Source organism: Polypterus senegalus, chromosome 16, assembly GCF_016835505.1.
Source record: "Polypterus senegalus isolate Bchr_013 chromosome 16, ASM1683550v1, whole genome shotgun sequence".
Classification (NCBI taxonomy): domain Eukaryota; kingdom Metazoa; phylum Chordata; class Cladistia; order Polypteriformes; family Polypteridae; genus Polypterus; species Polypterus senegalus.
In genome coordinates this window covers 83826806-83845019 of record NC_053169.1, presented here as the reverse complement: position 1 = coordinate 83845019, position 18214 = coordinate 83826806, and the positions used below count along the sequence as shown (strand labels likewise).

The following is an 18214-nucleotide window of genomic DNA, read 5'->3' as shown; positions in this document are numbered from 1 at the left end:
AAAAGAGCCAGTGCAGGAGCGAGTGAGCGAGAGCAGGCTCGCTGTAATGACGATAGGCGGCTGGGAAGTGAGTGTGGTGTTATGGGTCCACAGCTCGCGCAGCAAAGGCCAGCAGTTTTATTTAAATAAATAATCACCACGCTCGCGGCTTAGCGAGTGGGCATGGTGGCTGTAGCAAGCCGCAGGTCGATCTGTGGTGTGGGCGTTTCTCACCTAGTGCACAGGTGAGGGACTGCCCACATCCGTGATTGTTCCTGTGGCTAATGTGCTGCAGCTGCTATGTCCTCTCTGCATATATAGAGAAGTGCGAGTCAGTTAGGGAAAACAGAGTAAAAAAAGAACAAGGAAGAGCAAGAAAGAAAGAAAGAAAGAAAGCAAGACGGAGGTGGCTGGAAAAAACAGGAGAGAGAGAGAGAGACGGTGCGAGTGGGCAAGCGAGCGAATGAGCGCTCGCAGTCAGCTGTGTGGAAGCCTGGGTGTTAGGCCGACACCCGGGAGTCGAAGTAGTGGTCGCTCCCACTGAGTGAGCATGTAGCGGGAGTGACCAAAGAAGAAAAGACTGTCCGCGTAAGGCCAGGACGGCAGCGGGAGTCGGGAGGCTTGGAGGTGAAGTCCTTGGTGTGGGCGTCTTGGATGCCAAGGTTTCCAAGTCTCGGGCCTGGGATGAGTGCCAGACCGAAGCCAGGATCGGGAGGACTCCAGACCCGTGTGTGTGTGTGTGTGTGTGTGTGTGTGTGTGTTAGAACGGACAGCTGCTGAGAGAGCGTCTCGCCTGCTGTAAAGCCCAACCGGGAGAAGTAGGTGAGACGCTAGTTTAAAAGAGGCACCAGGCTTATTGATTTTAGAAGACTGCTTCCAGTAACGGTTTTAACCTCTGGTTTTGAAGGATTGTTTTTGTATTTTTACCTCCATGTTTCTTTTATGGATTATTTATTTAATGAAGACGTTTTGGGAATCACTGCACTATTTAATTGAACACTTTTTCAAAAAAAGCACTGTGCACTTTTTCATCATCCCCTTGCTCTATTGCTATTGTTGCCTCACTGTCTAGCTCACCTCGGTTATATCTATCGACGGTGTTGGGTTCAAGGGCTCCCAAACAGCAGATGGGAGCATGGAGCAGAACCCACATCGTCACAGTGAGCCCTAGCGGAGTGTTTGGCCGGCACTCGGGGGCTGATGGATTGGGTCACTCCTGCTGAGTTTTTTCAAAGAGCAGTAGTGACCATGATCGAGGACGGCTTGCCGCATAAGGCCATAGAAGGCAGTTGGAGTCGGAGGCTTGGAAGGTTGAAGCCCCAGCGTGAGTGCCCTGGTCGCTGGGAAACCCGAGTCTTGGTCATACGAAGCCAGGGGTCAGAAAGCTACCAGATCAGCAGGAGGAGGTCAGCTGCAGGTAGGGTGACTGCCCTGTTGCAGGGCCCAGATGGGAGAAGCAGGGGAGCCACCAGCTAAAGAAGGCACTGTTTTTTTTTTTAAAGGACTGCTTCCAGCCATTATTGATTTATAACCCCATTTTTAAATGGATTAAATTACCCTCCACATTTCATCCTGATTTTATGGATTATTTATTTATGGACATTTTGATTCACTGCACGGTTTTGGACACTGATTTGGTTTTGACTGGTTTTGCTTTTAATTAAAGCACTTCTCACCTTCCCCTTGCTTCGTTCAGTGTGCTCATTGTCCAGCTCATCCGGTTACATTACCGACGGTGTCGGGTTGAAGAAGCTCCCAAAGTAGAGATGGGAACATGGAGCAAGAACCATTCATCATCACAAACCCACAAGGTTATTGGTTCAGTTCCTGCCTCCAAGTGACTGCATGACCCTGAGCAAAGGCGTCAATTTACTACTGCACCAATTTTAATGTATCACGATCTTAAAAGTCAAACTCAGGTCAATGTCTAAAAAACGGTACTATATTTGTATATCATAGGGTTGTATCCTCCCTGAAAAGAGTTGCTAACATCTTACAACTTTGCCAATTGCACCATTCTTCCTTATATACAATCTGATATAGGTAAAGGCAGTAAGCAGAAATAAAAAATTTCACTTAACTTGATTTAACTTTTTGAAACCAAGAGCTATCAAGGGAGGGGACAGCAGCATATACTCTGAGCAAGAGTTTCTGATACAGTAGAAACACGCACAAGTTCCATGTTGAGGTTCTTGTCTAGGCTTTTCAGTTGTGCCCAAGTCACTTAGTCCAGAAAAGAGTTTCAGATGGCTGCATGGATTGAAGAATTCCAACAAGACAACACCAGGAAGTTGAACCACTTTTTATTTATAGATACCAGTGAAGAATAAAATGTGTAAATGTCCCTTCTTTTCTTTGCATTTCTTTGTAACCAAGACATTCTACCTTTAGCTTCTCCTGGGTTTTATTTTACAGTACCATATCAAAATGTGTTAGCTGTTTTATAAATGATCAAAGCTTAACTTCAACGTACCAACATAATGTGAATCCTAAGTTTACATTTTTGGGGTTTAATTGTATGTTGCTTACTTCATAAGCAAATCAACATGGATGTCGTAAAATGAAAATTCATTGTATTACTAAAGCTAAAAAGAGTAAACCATTAGAGATTCATTCTCGGCTTATCGGCACGAGTGGTCTCCTTCATATGCCACAATCATGATGTGCTTCAACAATCCATATTGGCAAGGGGGTCTTACAAAGATAACCAGATCTAGCCACCCTTTGACATTATGGATCGAAAAAAATGTTGCCAATGTGGAGCAAATTCTAACGGGAAATCTAAGTGTGTTAGTGCATTAGATAGCAGACAACATTGAGATTAGTTATGGATAACCTGAATTTAATTCTTAATTAAATGTGAATAAATTTAGTGCACATTTGGCGTTCATAATGCTGACTTCTGACATTACCATCACCACTGCATCTTAAGAAGCTAATCAGTAGAGTAAAAAACTGGGAATAAAACTTGGATACATCAGCGTCCTGTGGCGGTACCCAGCTGGGACGCGTCCGGACCACAACAGGGCAGCCGCACTGGTTGGTATGGGGATCACGGGAACACAGCATGGAAGTTCAACCCTATAGGGGCTCGTGGTCACCGCCAGGGGGCACCCAGATGCCCGAAGAGCCCTGGACATCAGCACTTCTGCCACACCCGGAGGTGCTGGGGGAAGGAAAACCAGGGACACCTGGAAGTGAAGATAAAAGGGGCCGCCTCTCTCCATTCATTAGCTGGAGTCGGGTGGAGGAGGACGAAGCCTGGATGATGTTTGTACTGATTGCTTGTTTTTAAAGGTCCACATAACTGGTCATTTTTTTTATTTTGGCAGCCAATTGGGAGAAAAGTGGCAAGGACAAGTTTCAACCTTCACCCTTCTGCCTCACAACAAAAGTCCACCTCACGCACTGCACAAGTTGCAACGTCTGCTTTGTGAAGCTGTGGGCTGGAAGAGATGCTACACTCAACCCTATTTCTCCAGGCTTGGCCATGTGTGACTATCACCTGCTCCTCGATCTGAAAGGCTATCTCTGTGGAACACACTGTACCAGTCATTGAGACATCAGGCCAGCTATAAATGAGTGGCCACTCAAGACAAAACCTTTAAATTAATACACGTAGAAAAGGTTTGTGAATGTTTTAATAAGTGCATTAATGTTCACAAGGGGGCTATACTGAAAAATAAAATGTGTTTCATTTTACTGGCATTTCTCTTAATAATTTAATATGCCAGGCTTAAAATCCTTTGATCACTCCTCATTAAAGGATTTCCTACCGAACCCTAAGCTGTGTCTTTTTATGTAATTTTTATCCAAAGGTTTACAATTAAAAAGGGTCTGGTAATGCAGTCCAAAACCTATTCTTGTATTGAGCCTCCAATAAGCCACATAGTTAGTTGTCTTAGTGTAGGGGCTCCTCGGGTTATGACATCTCGACATACGACGTTTCGAGTTTACAATGGTCATTCCCATAAAAACGAAAAAAGAAAAAATTAAGACGTGAGTGTTTCGACTTTCAGACTACGTAGGCAAACTAGTTTTGGTTGCACGCAGCGGAAGAATACGCAGTAATGCGGCATATGAGTGAGGGAGTTGGTGAACTTGTTTGGTTGCGTGCGGCACAAGTGTTTCATTTGTGTTGCTTTGTTTGCCGACTGCCTAAACAGAAGTCAGAGTCTTCAGATGGTAGTGCTTCGAAGAAGAGGAAATCCATCACGATGGAAATGAAATTAGACATTGTAAAGAGATCAGAAGGAATAACGGTAAGGAGTTTCTTTTTACACTCATTTTTGTCATTTTTTCTGTGACTACAGCACAGTGTACAGTACAGTATATTTATGTCCTTTTCCTTTTTCTGTGGCTTAGTTGTGTTTTTATGTTCTAGATTATGATTTTGCAAATGTGTTTGGATAGGTAAGTGACTTTAGGCTAGGGTGTGTTTCGACTTGCACCAAAATTTGGGTTACATCACTGTTGTAGGAAAGGAACTGTGCCGTAACCCGAGGAACCCCTGTACTTGTACAGCTGTGCATAAATTCAGAGGGAATCTGTGTGTAAATATGTAAAGAACGGGTGTTACACACGTGCACTTAGCAGGCAGCCAACCAGCCCAAAGGTAAGTGATCTACCATGAGATGAAGGGTTAATTTTGGGTACTAATGACTATCATTCTCTTCCAAAAGAGCAAAAAAAGAAAAAATAACACACTTACCTCCAATACTTCCGGTTTCACAAATGGCGCTTTTCCACTGCATAGTACGGCACGACACGGTTCAGTTCAGCTCACTTTTGGGGGGTTTTCCACTGGGAACAGTACCTGGTACCTGGTCCTTTTTTTAGTACCACCTCAGCCGAGGTTCCAAGCGCCGAACCGTTACCAAAAACGTGACGTGTAAACTCTGCTGGTCACTGATTGGCCGGAGAAAATCGTCATTACTGCGTCACTGAACTTGCGACACGAGACACAACAGACTCGCTAGATTTTTAGCACAGCCAGCGAAGGTTCGGACGCACCATTTTGTTTTAACCGAAAATGGCTGTTTCGTGGTCTATTGAGGAAGTACAGACGTTCCTCGTTGGTAGCCGAGGAGCGGATCCAGCGAGAGCTGGATGGGGCGACGCGGAATGAAAAAGTTTTTCAGGAGTTCTCTAAGCTCTTGGGCGCACACGGCTACCATCGGACTTACAAACAGTGTAGGCACAAGTTAAAAAAAATGAAGAGCGAGCAGTAGAGGCGGCGCAACTATAACGACACGTGAATAATCCCCCCCACTCTAAAGCGGTACTAAACTGCAGTCGAAACGCAAACCGAGCCGAACTGAGTCGAACCAAGGTGAGCTGTACTGAACCGTGCTGTGCCGTACTATGCAGTGGAAAAGCGCCAAAAATGGCCACTCTACAACAATCCCACTTTCGGCTCCCCCACTGACGACCTCACTTCCAGTTCCGCCATAATGACATCACTTGTATTGGTGTCATTTCCTGTCGCCATTTTGCATATAAATCCTCACGTCAAGTATGTACTTTGTCAAATGCTTTGGTTTTTTGATCATTTCTCATTCAAATCTTCACAACATCTGACGGACATTATATGGGGCAATTCCCCAACTCTTTGTTCAGTTTTCGGAGTGAATTTATCTATAATACTCAGGGTATACACAGTAATTCAGCATAATCATTTCAAGTATAATTCAATGCTCACTACAATTCTTTGCAGTGAAGTTGTAGCCATCCCAGAACTGTTTTCTGCCTTGCACATGATCCTGCTGGGATCGGCGCCAGCTTCCTGCGACTCTACGATAATGGGTGTGTGGAAGTATTGATATACCACCATTTGCACACCTCCTAATGTTCCTGTGACCTAAACGTCAGGGTAAACGTCTTAGCTTTTAACATTTTTCATTTCCAAGTTGAGCACTTCCTGCCATTTTATAGTTATTTATTTGTTTGTGAATACGATATATTAGTTTAATACGAACAGGATCATCTCCAGACAGAGAAGCAGCTTCAGCGGCAGACTGCTGTCACCATCCTGCTCCACTGACAGACTGAGGAGACCCCACACTATGCGACTCTTCAATTCCACTCTGGGGGTAAACGTTAACATTATACAAAGTTATTGTCTGTTATACCTGTATTTTTATCACTCTTTAATTTAATATTGTTTTTTATCAGTATGCTGCTGCTGCTGAAGTATGTGAATTTCCCCTTGGGATTAATAAAGTATCTCTCTATCTCTCTCTCTCTCTCTCTCTCTATCTATCTCTCTATCTATCTCCTTACCAAGAGACCTGTCAGTGAAAATGAACACCTTCCAATTTCATTTAAAATTAAATCATATCTATTTATGTTTAAGGTGCATAATATTAGCATGTGCATAGGTTGGGTTGGGAGCACGCGCTGATTACAGCACCTTGTCTCACCCACCACACGACAAACCACCCGGATTGGGACCCGAGTGCAGCCGTGTGTATAGGGTGGTCCAGATCTAATTATGCAATTTTGATTACGCTATAACTGAAGCTTATTACACAGAACATCACCCGAAAAATCCCAGGCCATCAAGAAGTGTGTGAACTGACGACATGAAGAATTGTCTTTGCGCCGAACTGGAATCGTCCCCGCATAAATCAAAGTCATCCAGACAATCTGGATCTGCATAATTAGATTTGGACCACCCTGTATAGAACAGCGGTGGGCAATGTCGGTCCTGGAGGGCCGCAGTGGCTGCAGGTTTTCATTCCAACCCAATTGCTTAATTAGAAACCAATCCTTGCCAATCTCAGACGTTATTTAATGTTTTGGCTTGTTGCTCTGTAATGTAAGATTCTTATATCGTAGATTTTTTTTTTTTCCTTTGCAAGGATGTCATCCAAATGATTTGAAGCCTAAAACGTTTGATTTTCAGTCTGTCACATTTTTCTATTAAGTGTTTTATTAAATCAAACAGTGCATGATGAACACACAAAGGTGTAAATGGAAACAAGTTAGATGGAGAACTGCTGGCTGCTTTGTCATTCGCATCTTATTGCTAATTAAGGCGCCATTAAAACAGTGAATGCAGCTGTTTAAGATTGAAATAAGCAATTATGTGTGGGGAGCCTTAACAAGCGAGACCACTAAAATGAAGCATCAAAATGTCACTTGAGTAATAAGTGCTTCATCAGCAATAATTGACTTCTCATTAAGAAACTGGGTTGGAACAAAAACCTGCAGCCACTGCGGACCTCCAGGACTGACAATGCCCACCCCTGGTATAGAGTACTGTATAGTGAAATTCGGACTTGTTTGTGGCCTGTCTCTGGTGCCATAATAATCAAGAATGAAATAAAATGCGCAATTTAATTTTTAATAGAAAACGTATATTAACTTACCTGATGTACACTTTATACCTATTTCCATAAAACACCAACGATGGTTGAAATCCTCTTGAAATTTTTAGGTGTTACACTATGCCACCTTGTGGGCACAATAAAATGTGCAGAATATTAGTGAACCAGACATTTTTGAATAAGATATAGTAACTTCATCCAACCTGCTATATCCTAACTACAGGGTCATGGAGGTCTGCTGGAGCCAATCCCAGCCAACACAGGGCACAAGGCAGGAACAAATCCCGGGCAGGGCGCCAGTCCACCGCAAATATAGTAACTTGATTTTCTTAAACTATGAAATCACTATTGAATTTAGAATATCAATTAAAATTAATCCAAAATGGTGGGTTGGCACCCTGCCCGGGATTGGTTCCTGCCTTGTGCCCTGTGTTGGCTGGGATTGGCTCCAGCAGACCCCTGTGACCCTGTGTTCGGATTCAGCGGGTTGGAAAATGGATGGATGGATTCATTCAAAAATCACTGTTTATTTTAGTTGTAAATTAAATTAAATGTGCATTGAGGGCAAGGACTACAATTTAAGAAAGACTGAATGGATGTGTATGCTGTTGTCAGGGTAAAAAAAAATAAAATAAAAGCCGTTCAGTGTTCACACCTGACATGGACAAAATTGATGAAACTAAAGTAGCGATCTTAATTAGATCATCACCAAAATCTAAAGTAAGTTTTTGCACATTTTCTGCAGAATTGTATGATATGTTAATTTAGATCCAGTTGAATGGCTACAAACCAAATAAACCCAAATTTTCCCCTGGCACAAATAAAGTTCCATCTATCTATTATATAGTGCCTTTCATGACTATTGGTCTATGTACATTTTCTGCTAATGTTCAGAGTGGCTGTGGTTTTAAGACGAAAAAACATTATTTTTGAGCATTTTTACTTTTGTTCTAGCCTCTTTATAAGGGAAATGGGCTTCTGTTAATTAAACCTACAATTTAATTCCATGACTTGTTGGTGCTCTCGTTCTGACACAGCAGACTTTTCCAAAACTGTTCATTTTCTTTTTTCTAAGAACACTGTTAAAATGTTTTGTGGACCTGACAGACCAACATTACTGAGACCTTCACCTTTTTGTATTTTCAGATATTGTATGATGGACCTACAGGTTGCAGGCCATCCATTGTTTGGCTGCAAATTAAGGAAAAAAGAAATAATAAAGGGGCTCGAGTTTTAAATATTAAGTCAATTTAAAATTGCTCACTAAATTAAGAAAAGGGTTAGAATGACAACTTGCAGTCACAGTGGCACTCCAGGACCGGTGTTGGAGACCCCTGGAAAATACATCTGGGGAAATAAAGCCGCAGCAGAGAGCGCCACCTATCGCATCTGCACAAGGTTACACAAATTGACTTGGAGATAACGAATAAAAAAAAACAGCGCAAGCCTGCGAGGTGGAGTCTGTCAAAATGAATTCTATGCTGTAGATCAACTTCTTTACAGGAAATTAAAAAGCTTTACATAAACCTGTCAGTTTAGCCTGGTTTGGCGAAGTAACATCCAGTCTGCGCAATCATTTTTTAAACACCATGGCCAGCGAGTTTTTTGTCCCACTCCGCGTCCCTTCGTCGCCGATCACTGTGACTGGTGGGACATGTCGAGGCGAATGTGGGGCACTTGGTCTAGGAACTGTGTTTTTATTCTCACTGTGTTGCTAATATTTGCAATGTCTAACTTAGCCAGTTCCGGCAAGAGACTGGTTTCGATTGATTTTGAGATTTTTGGTCGAGTGCAGGGTACGTAGGCAAGGCTTCACTTGTTGTTGCATTTCTAATTAAAAATAGTAACATCTTCTGTGCCAAACCGAGCGCCGTTATTGTTATTGGTGTTGCAGATGTTCTAAAGTCGTCCGTGTTTTAAGTGATTCTACTATAAAACCCTACCAGTTCTTTTAAAGACAGAGTGTACTGAATTATTGTGCAGTACGTGCATACTACCAGTCCCCAATACTCCGTGATGATAACATCATATGGAAATTCTTAACGAAAAATATTTAGGGCGGGGTAGATAGTGTGAATCACTGGTTTAAGCCATGTGCAAAGTTGACATGTTCTTCTGTTGTTAATGTGTGCTTTGCCTTTTCGTTAAAGAGCCTACTGACATTCGGCGTGTGCTCAATGACAACCCTTTGCAGCAGGACGGCGGGGTGGAGCCCGACGTGTGACACTTACCATATAAGGAAGACGTGACGTCAGATGCGTGTGGTCTCCGCCCTTTTACCTTTCTCGCTGGTTATGCTTTTACTTATTTATTCAATTCGTTAGGAATGATATTGTTTATTTAACTGTACGGCGTAAAACTCGTCACCTATCTGTCATAATGCAGTGGTAGGTCTCATTTATATGCGGAGTCTAAAGTCAACCTACGATCTGTCCCACTTCCGCCAGCGAGCGCCTTAACTCGTATGGTAACAATCGGGCAACCAACCCCGCCTCACGAAATCCTATTACTGGCGAATGCCTTGTGCCGTAGAAAACAAATCAACTTCATAAAAACAACGTTTTTTGTTAAAGCTTGAAGTAAACTTATTTTTTCTCATGACGACGGTGGTTGATTATGCTTCTTTGTATATTTTCCTGTGGGTGCGCAGTGGTGGCGATGCTATTTTGCTATAAGACGGATTCGCATCCCGATTGCTCAAAGCGTGGAGTTGGCATGTTCTCCCTTTTTATGCATTTGTTTTCCTAGCTCAAATCGCCCGTCACGCGGTTAGATGACCAGGTGTTGCTTAATTGGCTCCTGATGTGCTTTTGTGTCTGTCTGCCCTAGATGGACTGGTACGCTGTCTAGGTGTTGTTCCTGCCATGTCCTGAGGATTTCTGGTTCAGGCTCCAGCTTCCCACACTACCGTGTCCTGGATAAGCAGGTTTTGATAAATTGATGGATGGGCTTTCTATATGTCCGGTTTAGAAATGAGGATTCTTGTATTTTTCAGAAGTGTTTTGCACTCATTGCTTTCTCAGTAAAGTAAGACTAGTAATCCAGGAAAAGTTGACGTGTCTAAATTAAAGCCTTATTCAAATGGATTCCCGTATAAGCACAGTGGACTGAAAAGAGCTTCAGCAGGAGTAATGAGAGCGACATTTGTTAATCATATTTGAAGGAATCACAAACTTAACAAGCTTTTATACATTTTTGCAATTTTTTTTTCCAACGCAGAAAAGGCATCCTATGTAGAAATAGTCTCAGGATGTTTCCACTGTTGTCCATAAAGTGGTGCTGTGGCCATATAACAATCACGTCAAGATTATTGTACTGAACGCAGCTCAATGAATTTGTAGTTGTGGGTGTTAGAACATTTGACAAAAATACAATACGGAGTGGAACAAAAAAAACCGCTGGCCATGGTGTTTAAAAAATTGATGCCGACTGGATGTTACTTCGCCTGCCAGGCTAAATAGACAGGTTTATGTAAAGCTTTTTATTTCTTGAAAAGAAGTTGATATACTGCATAGAATACATTTTGACAGACTCCACCTCGCAGGCTTGCGCTGTTTTTTTATTCTTTATCTCCACGACAATTTGTGTAACTTTGTGCAGCTGCGATAGGTGGCGCTCTCTGCTGCGGCTGCTCTGTGACTGCAAGTTGTCATTCTAACCCCTTTCTTAATTTAGTCAGCAGTTTTGCTACTAATTAAGTCTTTTGCTTTAATTTTAATTGATTTAATATCTATCTATAGATATAGATCTATATATATGTTTATAGATATAGGTGTGTGTGTATATATAGATATACTGCGGTGGGTTGGCACCCTGACCAGGATTGGTTCCTGCCTTGTGCCCTGTGTTGGCTGGGATTGGCTCCAGCAGACCCCCGTGACCCTGTGTTTGGATTCAGCGGGTTAGGAAATGGATGGATGGATATATAGATATAGGGTTGTGTGTATATGTATATAGATATCTATAGATAGATATGTGAAAGGCACTATATTATTATAGATAGATAGATAGATAGTGTCGGAAATGCCTGGGGTGGTGACCCGACCGGGAAGCCCAGGAGGACCGGAAGAGGGCTTACGTCCACCTCAAACCACATGGGGACAACCACCCTGGTTCCTTTGGGCGCCACGGGTACAGAGCTTTGAAGCTCTGCCTTGTAGGGGCCCGTGGTCACCGCCAGGGGGCGCCACTGTGCCTTGGGAGCCGGGTGTGGCGGAAATGCCGGAGGGAAGACAAGCAGGGACACCCGGAGTCCTTCCGGGTACGCAGCCGGCACTTCCGCCACACTGGGGAGTGCCGGTGGAAGATTGCCGGGAAGCATCTGGAGCACATCTAGGTGGATATAAAAGGGGCTGCCTCCCTTCAGACAATGGCTGGAGTCGGGAGGAGAAAGACAAGGTCTTGGAGGAGAGGAGTCAAGGCGGCCTGAAGAAGGAGAGAAGGCACTGTGTTGTGGCCAGGACTTTGGGAGGTTGTGGCACCTTTGTAAATAATGGCACTTGTAAATAAACGTGTGTTGGGTGACATTAACGTGTCCGCCTGGCTGTGTCCGGGCCAGCTTCCACAATAAATATATGTAGATATGTGTATAATATATATATATACATACTGTATATATATATAAAAATATATATATATATATATATATATATATACAGTATATATACACATACACTTTATTAATCCCAAAGGGGAAATTCACATACTCCAGCAGCAGCACACTGATTTAAAAAATAAAAAAAAACCATTAAATTAAAGAGTGATAAAAATGCAGGTACAACAGACAATAACAGTAATATGTATATGTATATGTATATGTATATGTGTGTATGTATGTATATATAGATATAAACCGGGGATTGGCGAGTGAAGTGAGCAGGGGGCAGAGCCCCTGGTTTAATTAAAAGAAAGGGCATAAAGCAGTTTCCTTTCTTGCCTTATACTGTATATTCATTGTTGAACGCACCTCATTTTGTTCACCTAAGGCATATAAAAGTATAACTCGATCTAAAACCAGCTATGACGGATGTAACCCCTGTGTGTACTTCACTGCTTTATCACTCATTGTGTGCATACGTCATATTCTAGAATGTAAACATGAATTGCCTGTATAATGATGCTCTAAATAGTTAATGTTCATATTTATTACCAGTTCCTGATATATTTTTCTGTATTTTTCTGAACAGGTGTCTGCTTTAGAATGGTAAGAAAACACAACTGAGGAATGGAGTGTTTGTAAAACTGCATTGTTTTAAAGTAATGTTTCCTTTTCAGTATTGCTCGGCACTTTTTTTTTTTTAACAACCGATGGATTATTGTATATATTGCTTTCTTTAAGATTAAACAATTAATGCAGTCAACAACATTTTTGCATCGATCTATAATCTATCATGGAGCTATGATTTAAAGGTTTTACTGACTTTTTTTTTTCTTGCTTGGCTGGCAAAGTTAACAGTAATAATAATAATCAATTTTAAATGTGCATTTAACTTGCATGCTGTAGTTTAGCAAATCTGGCACATGCTATCTGCCTACAATATGCTTCTCCTCAGCAAAATATTTCACTTTACATTTATATAAATACTTAATCACTTTATATTTTATTACTAGACATTAAGCCCGTTGCAATAACGGGCGCTAGAACAGTAGTGCATACACATTAGTAGGAACAGTCGATATTAAATGGCAAGGGACCTTGTATGTGGCTGTAATATGCATCACTGTATTGTGTGCCTTTAATTTTCTCTCTCAGTAATACTGGTGTGTATTTCCGCAAAATGCCTGTAATTTTGTCTGACAGTAATACAGTGGAACCTCGGTTCACGACCATAATTCCTTCCAAAACTCTGGTTGTAACCCGATTTGGTTGTGAACCAAAGTAATTTCCCCCGTAGGATTGTATGTAAATACAATTAATCCGTTCCAGACCATATGAACGGTATGTAAATATATATTTTTTAAGTTTTTAAGCACAAATATAGTTAACTATACCATAGAAAGCACAGCATAACAGTAAACTAAATGTAAAAACATTGAATAACACTAAGAAAACCTTGAACAACAGAGAAAACTAACACTGCAAGAGTTCACACTATAGTGCTAGGAACCGCTTTTAAAAAACTTTAATGAGTTTTAATCACAGGGAAAAAAAATGAACATTTGAAAAATCCGTAATTTAATCAACAACCAAGAAAAGTAACATTGCAACACTGCATGTGTGCTCACCTGTGTATGTGTGTGTGTCTCTCTTAAGCGCGCACCTCTGTGTCTGTCTGTCTGTGTGTGTGTGTGTGTCCCTCTCGCCTGTGTGTGTCTGTCTCGCGCACGCCTCTGTGTGTGTGTGTGTGTGTGCCTGTCGTGCGCGCCTGTGTGTATGTTTGTGTGTGTGTGTGTCTCGTGTGCACCTGCGCGCATGTGTGTGTGTGTGTCTCGCACGCGCCTGTGTGTGTGTGTCTCTCTCACCTGTGTGTGTCTGTCTCGCGCGCGCCTCTGTGTGTGTGTCTCTCATGGCTGTGTGTGTCTGTCTCGCGCGCACCTCTGTGTGTGTGTGTGTGTGCCTGTCGTGTGTGTTTGTGTGTGTGTGTGTCTCGTGTGCACCTGCGTGTGTGTGTGTGTGTGTGTCTCGCACGCGCCTCTGTGTGTCTCTCTCTCTATCTGCACACACAGGGAATGCACAGGAAGAGACTGAACACGTGCCGTGTGGCCCTGCGCATACGCACTTCGCCAGAAGACACACACACGGACACCTGGACGCACACAGGGGTTTTATTAAAGAGGATAAATATTTCACTTTATAACACTGTTTACATTCGTGGCTTTTAATTTTTTTTCCTGTCAATGTAAACTCCTCATGACCACTTACAGCATGGTATACTCTCCAAGGTAGGGTCAAATAGTTAGTAAAATCTCAGTGTATTTACTTATTTTAAATGCATATATAAGGGTACCTTCAAAAATAAGTTAACCCTGTTGTCCCATTAAAGAAAAAAACACTAAAAGCTGTGTAAAATCGGAGGTCCCAGATAAGAAAGCCCCATTTAATAAGGACTGAAGTCTTGTCTTGGTGTCCTTTACGTATCCCTTTGATGTGAGCCAAAGGTAACCCTTCACTTTAGGGTCCTAACAGACAGCTCTTGGTGTAGCACAGATCTTTTTAAAGAGGAATGGAAGTTGATCCAACTCGAAGTTACTGGTCATTATCTAGGTTGGCACCTTTGCTGTTGGAATTGAAGCAGGCAGACACTCTGGAATTTTCTGAAACCTTTGCTTGTGCTATTTGGTCAGCCTTGTTGGTCGTAGTCACATAGTCATCTCGTGACATCCACGAGTCATATCTTGGCAAATATTGAAGTAATCGTTATGGTGATCTGCAGTAAACCTGTTTACACACAACACAATGCCCCAGTGTGACAGCATGCCAGCTTTACTCTTAAATTGACTGGATATCAATGGCTGTTTCTTGGGTGAGGTTCTCCTGTGTTAGATCAGTTCTGTGTCCAGAGGGTTCCCATCTTTTGTTCACACATACTACATGCGCTTATATCCTCAAGTGAAATCCGTGGTGTTTATTAAATCATTGCTATTATTGAATTTAAAGGCTGAATAGATTTCTTTAAGGGCCACAGAGCGACAGTCTCCATGTCACACGTATTACTGATAAGCACATCAAACTCTTTATTGCTCTCCAGCTGATAAACTGTATTTGAATTCTTAATGGCTAAACTTTGTCCACTTGAGGGTTCCAAATCTCCTGAGTGCATTTGTGGTTGTCACTCATATCTTCAGTTACATTTGTCTTGCATCAGGGGTTTCCAAGGTCACTTTAGTCAGAACAATGTTTTAATGAACCTTTCTTACACATTGTGTGCATAGTTTTGTTTGTATGTATTTTTTTTTTGCTGCACTTTTAGATTTAAAGCAAATATATTTTCTTTGTTGTTATGTTCCAGTACACAGAAGATGAAGGCCGGAAACTTGGAGTATCTGGATGGGTGAAAAATACTAGGCAGGGCACTGTAACTGGTCAAGTGCAAGGTCCAGAAGAAAAAGTATATGCCATGTAAGTAAGTGACTGCAACTGTAATTACATGACAAGATGGTGGTGAATTGCTTACTAAAAACAAGGAGTCAGAGTGAGGTGGAGTGGTGACTTTCTCATCTAATACAAAGGAAAGGAGGGAGGGAAAATGTGGGAAAAGCTATATCTCTCTATTATAAAAAAAAAAAGTCCTGGAGAGAAACACAAGGGCGTAGAGACGGAAGACGCTTAAAAGAAACCGTGAGATGAAAGACCTTAAACATGAGACTTTGTGCCAAGAGACTGACCCAGAACCGTCTCGAGATGACGTGGAACATGAGATTCTTGCAAGACACACCTTACTTACAATCAATATGAAATAAGCCAAGAGGCAGGGAAACACTCAGCCGTGTAAAGGAGGCTTTGAACACACACAGATCCAGGGCTCTCAGCACATGTAAAATGTATGAGGACAATATGTTATAAATGAAACGTCGACGACTAAGCAAAGAAAAAAGCAGCACAGAGAAAAGAGACTCAAAAGCATTGGAGAGAAAAAAAAGAAAAAGAAGAATCTAGGTGCAACTTCAGAAAAAAAGGAAAGTAATTATCAGCCCGGAACAAGTGGAATTGGAAAAAAAAAAGCACGTCCAATCCGGCTCAGAATTAAAAGACAAAGCACATGCAGAGCAGGTTAGAGATTATGAAAGCAGTGGAATTCGAAAGTAAAAAAAGAAAGTAAAGATCGCAGTAGTGCAAACAAACAGAAATTATTACTCGAAAAAGGGAAAATAATCACCACGGACCAGGGGCCTCATGTATAAACGGTGCGTACGCACAGAAATGTTGCGTAAGAACTTTTCCACGTTCAAATCGCGATGTATAAAACCTACACTTGGCATAAAGCTACGCACTTTTCCACGGTACCTCATACCTTGTCGTACCCAAGTTCTCAGCTCGGTTTTGCAAACTGGCGGCACCCAGCGTCAAAGCAATGGTACTGTTCTTGTGTGATTACTCATTATTTTCATGACGCGGCTTTATAAATACACAGAAACTAACCGCATATTGTTTATTAGTGTAATGTGATTGTAATTAACTCGTAACAATATAATTGTCCAGGGAACAGCCATAGTATTCCAAATACCATAACTGCTTTAGCATTGTTACTTCTCACTTCTCCTTCTTCTTCTTCTTTTTCTTCTTTCAGCTCCTCCCGTTAGGAGTTGCCACAGCGGATCATCTTTTTCCATATTACTCTCACTGCACCACTCGGAGTATTTATATCACTGTATCTGAGTGTGAATCACAGCAGCAGCTGATCGGAAAGAGAATTATCGGTATACAGCTTCAAGGACACGCTGTCTCAGCCACTGCAAAACGTTTCAAAGCCTTTCCTGTACGGACCTCGCGGTTCAGAAACAGTTTAATCCCAAGAACTCTAAACGCACTCAATCAATTGCTCCTTGTAGAACGGTTTGTACTTATAAGTACAATCACCCCACTGTAAACTTGCACTATAGTTATAATATCGCACAACCTGAGCCACTTTATAAAGCGCGTATTTACATATGATGACGATATCATTTTTAAGGTGAAATGCAGCAAAATATGTTTGTTAAATTATACACATAAAACTTTAACTTCATTTAAATAATCTATATTCTTCACTGGGACTGTCGTGAAGGATAGAATAATTAAACATGTACTACGAAGATATTTCAATGTTCTTTAAACGTTTTGAAGAATCGGCGCTAAGCTTACAGATGGCTTAACGTCTATTACAGAGCTGATTGTGTGGTGATTGGTTACTTGGGGAAAGAAAAGCAAGGACTGCAGTGACGGCTACGCCAATATATATTGAATATAAAACAGAGAGAGAAAATAACAGCTAAAAATGCAGCGACAAATTTCGGCAAAAGATAAATGCTTGTGTCATGAGCACGAGGCTGCTATGCAGTGTCCGCAATGGACGTGGCCATCCACCGTGCATGACATTGGCGGGCGAAGGAGCCACCGATTCTTCCTCTGCCCAGTGCCACCACAAGCCTAGAGCCGCCCCTGATTGTACTGATGCAATAAATTATTTCATCGAAGTGAAACACATGTTTAATAACGTGCTCTAACTCCTATCATCATGAAAATGACATCACGTATACATCTCAGTATTTTAGTTATTCAGAGAGCTGTAATATCACAAATGTAATGGACTCTGTTTCCAGTTGGAGGAAGAGAGCCGGTTTAAGAAGCAAGTAGTGATTCACACACATAGAGCACATACGAGTAGAAGATCAAATACAAAACAAAGCATTTAACGTGCTACTTTAATTACGATGTGATTTGAGAAACTGGTTAATTAAACGATTTTAAGATGAAGTTTATGATGTTCTACTAAATGACAAAATAAACTATGTGATTAAAGTGGAAATGTCGAGATTGAAGTGACATTTCGTGCTTTTCCCCACCGTGTGCCTTTTTCTCTGTACCTAATAAACTTTCATATGACACTCAGACAGTGGGCTTACAACTCGCTTTTCACGCGACTTTGATATGTGACTTCTTTTTTATTTCCGGCACTGTGCGATTTTGTGAATGTGAGCTTTCAAGTTTCTCCAACACACTATGTCACTCGATCAACTTCCTTTTGTTGATTATACCACGGTTTATTTGAACAAATAGTATGTTTTTCCTTTGCCTCCACTTGGTATTCGCTGAAATTCTTATATTTTCCCCGTACTTTTCCCGTTGTCTTTTCACAGAAGGCTGTGCTTAAGGGCGATTTATATTGATTTGCATATTCAAATAGGCGTAATTCTGGGAGGAGTTGGGGCGTTACATAAAGCGCGTACATGAGCGTTAGTTTTCACGATGATCGGGATTTATGTAG

General features: G+C 41.7%; 1 protein-coding gene and 1 long non-coding RNA gene across 4 annotated transcripts in view; both read left to right on the top strand.

The window, feature by feature from the left end:
• The window catches only part of LOC120516774, a 37478-nt gene extending 33725 nt beyond the window's left edge, over positions 1–3753 (top strand). The window contains exon 3 of the long non-coding RNA XR_005630909.1: positions 3312–3753. This is a non-coding gene — a long non-coding RNA (uncharacterized LOC120516774). The remainder of the gene's footprint in view (positions 1–3311) is intronic.
• Positions 3754–8943: 5190 nt separating this feature from the next.
• The window catches only part of LOC120516790 (acylphosphatase-2-like), a 116669-nt gene continuing 107398 nt past the window's right edge, over positions 8944–18214 (top strand). For 2 of the 3 annotated variants that reach the window (XM_039738731.1, XM_039738732.1), the window contains exons 1-3: positions 8944–9106; positions 12497–12513; positions 15260–15369. In XM_039738731.1, the coding sequence (XP_039594665.1) occupies positions 8965–9106; positions 12497–12513; positions 15260–15369 (269 nt within the window). In that variant the 5' untranslated portion in view covers positions 8944–8964. Of the gene's footprint in view, positions 9107–12496; positions 12514–15259; positions 15374–18214 lie in introns of all 3 variants that reach the window. The other variant, XM_039738733.1, reaches the window with a different exon arrangement.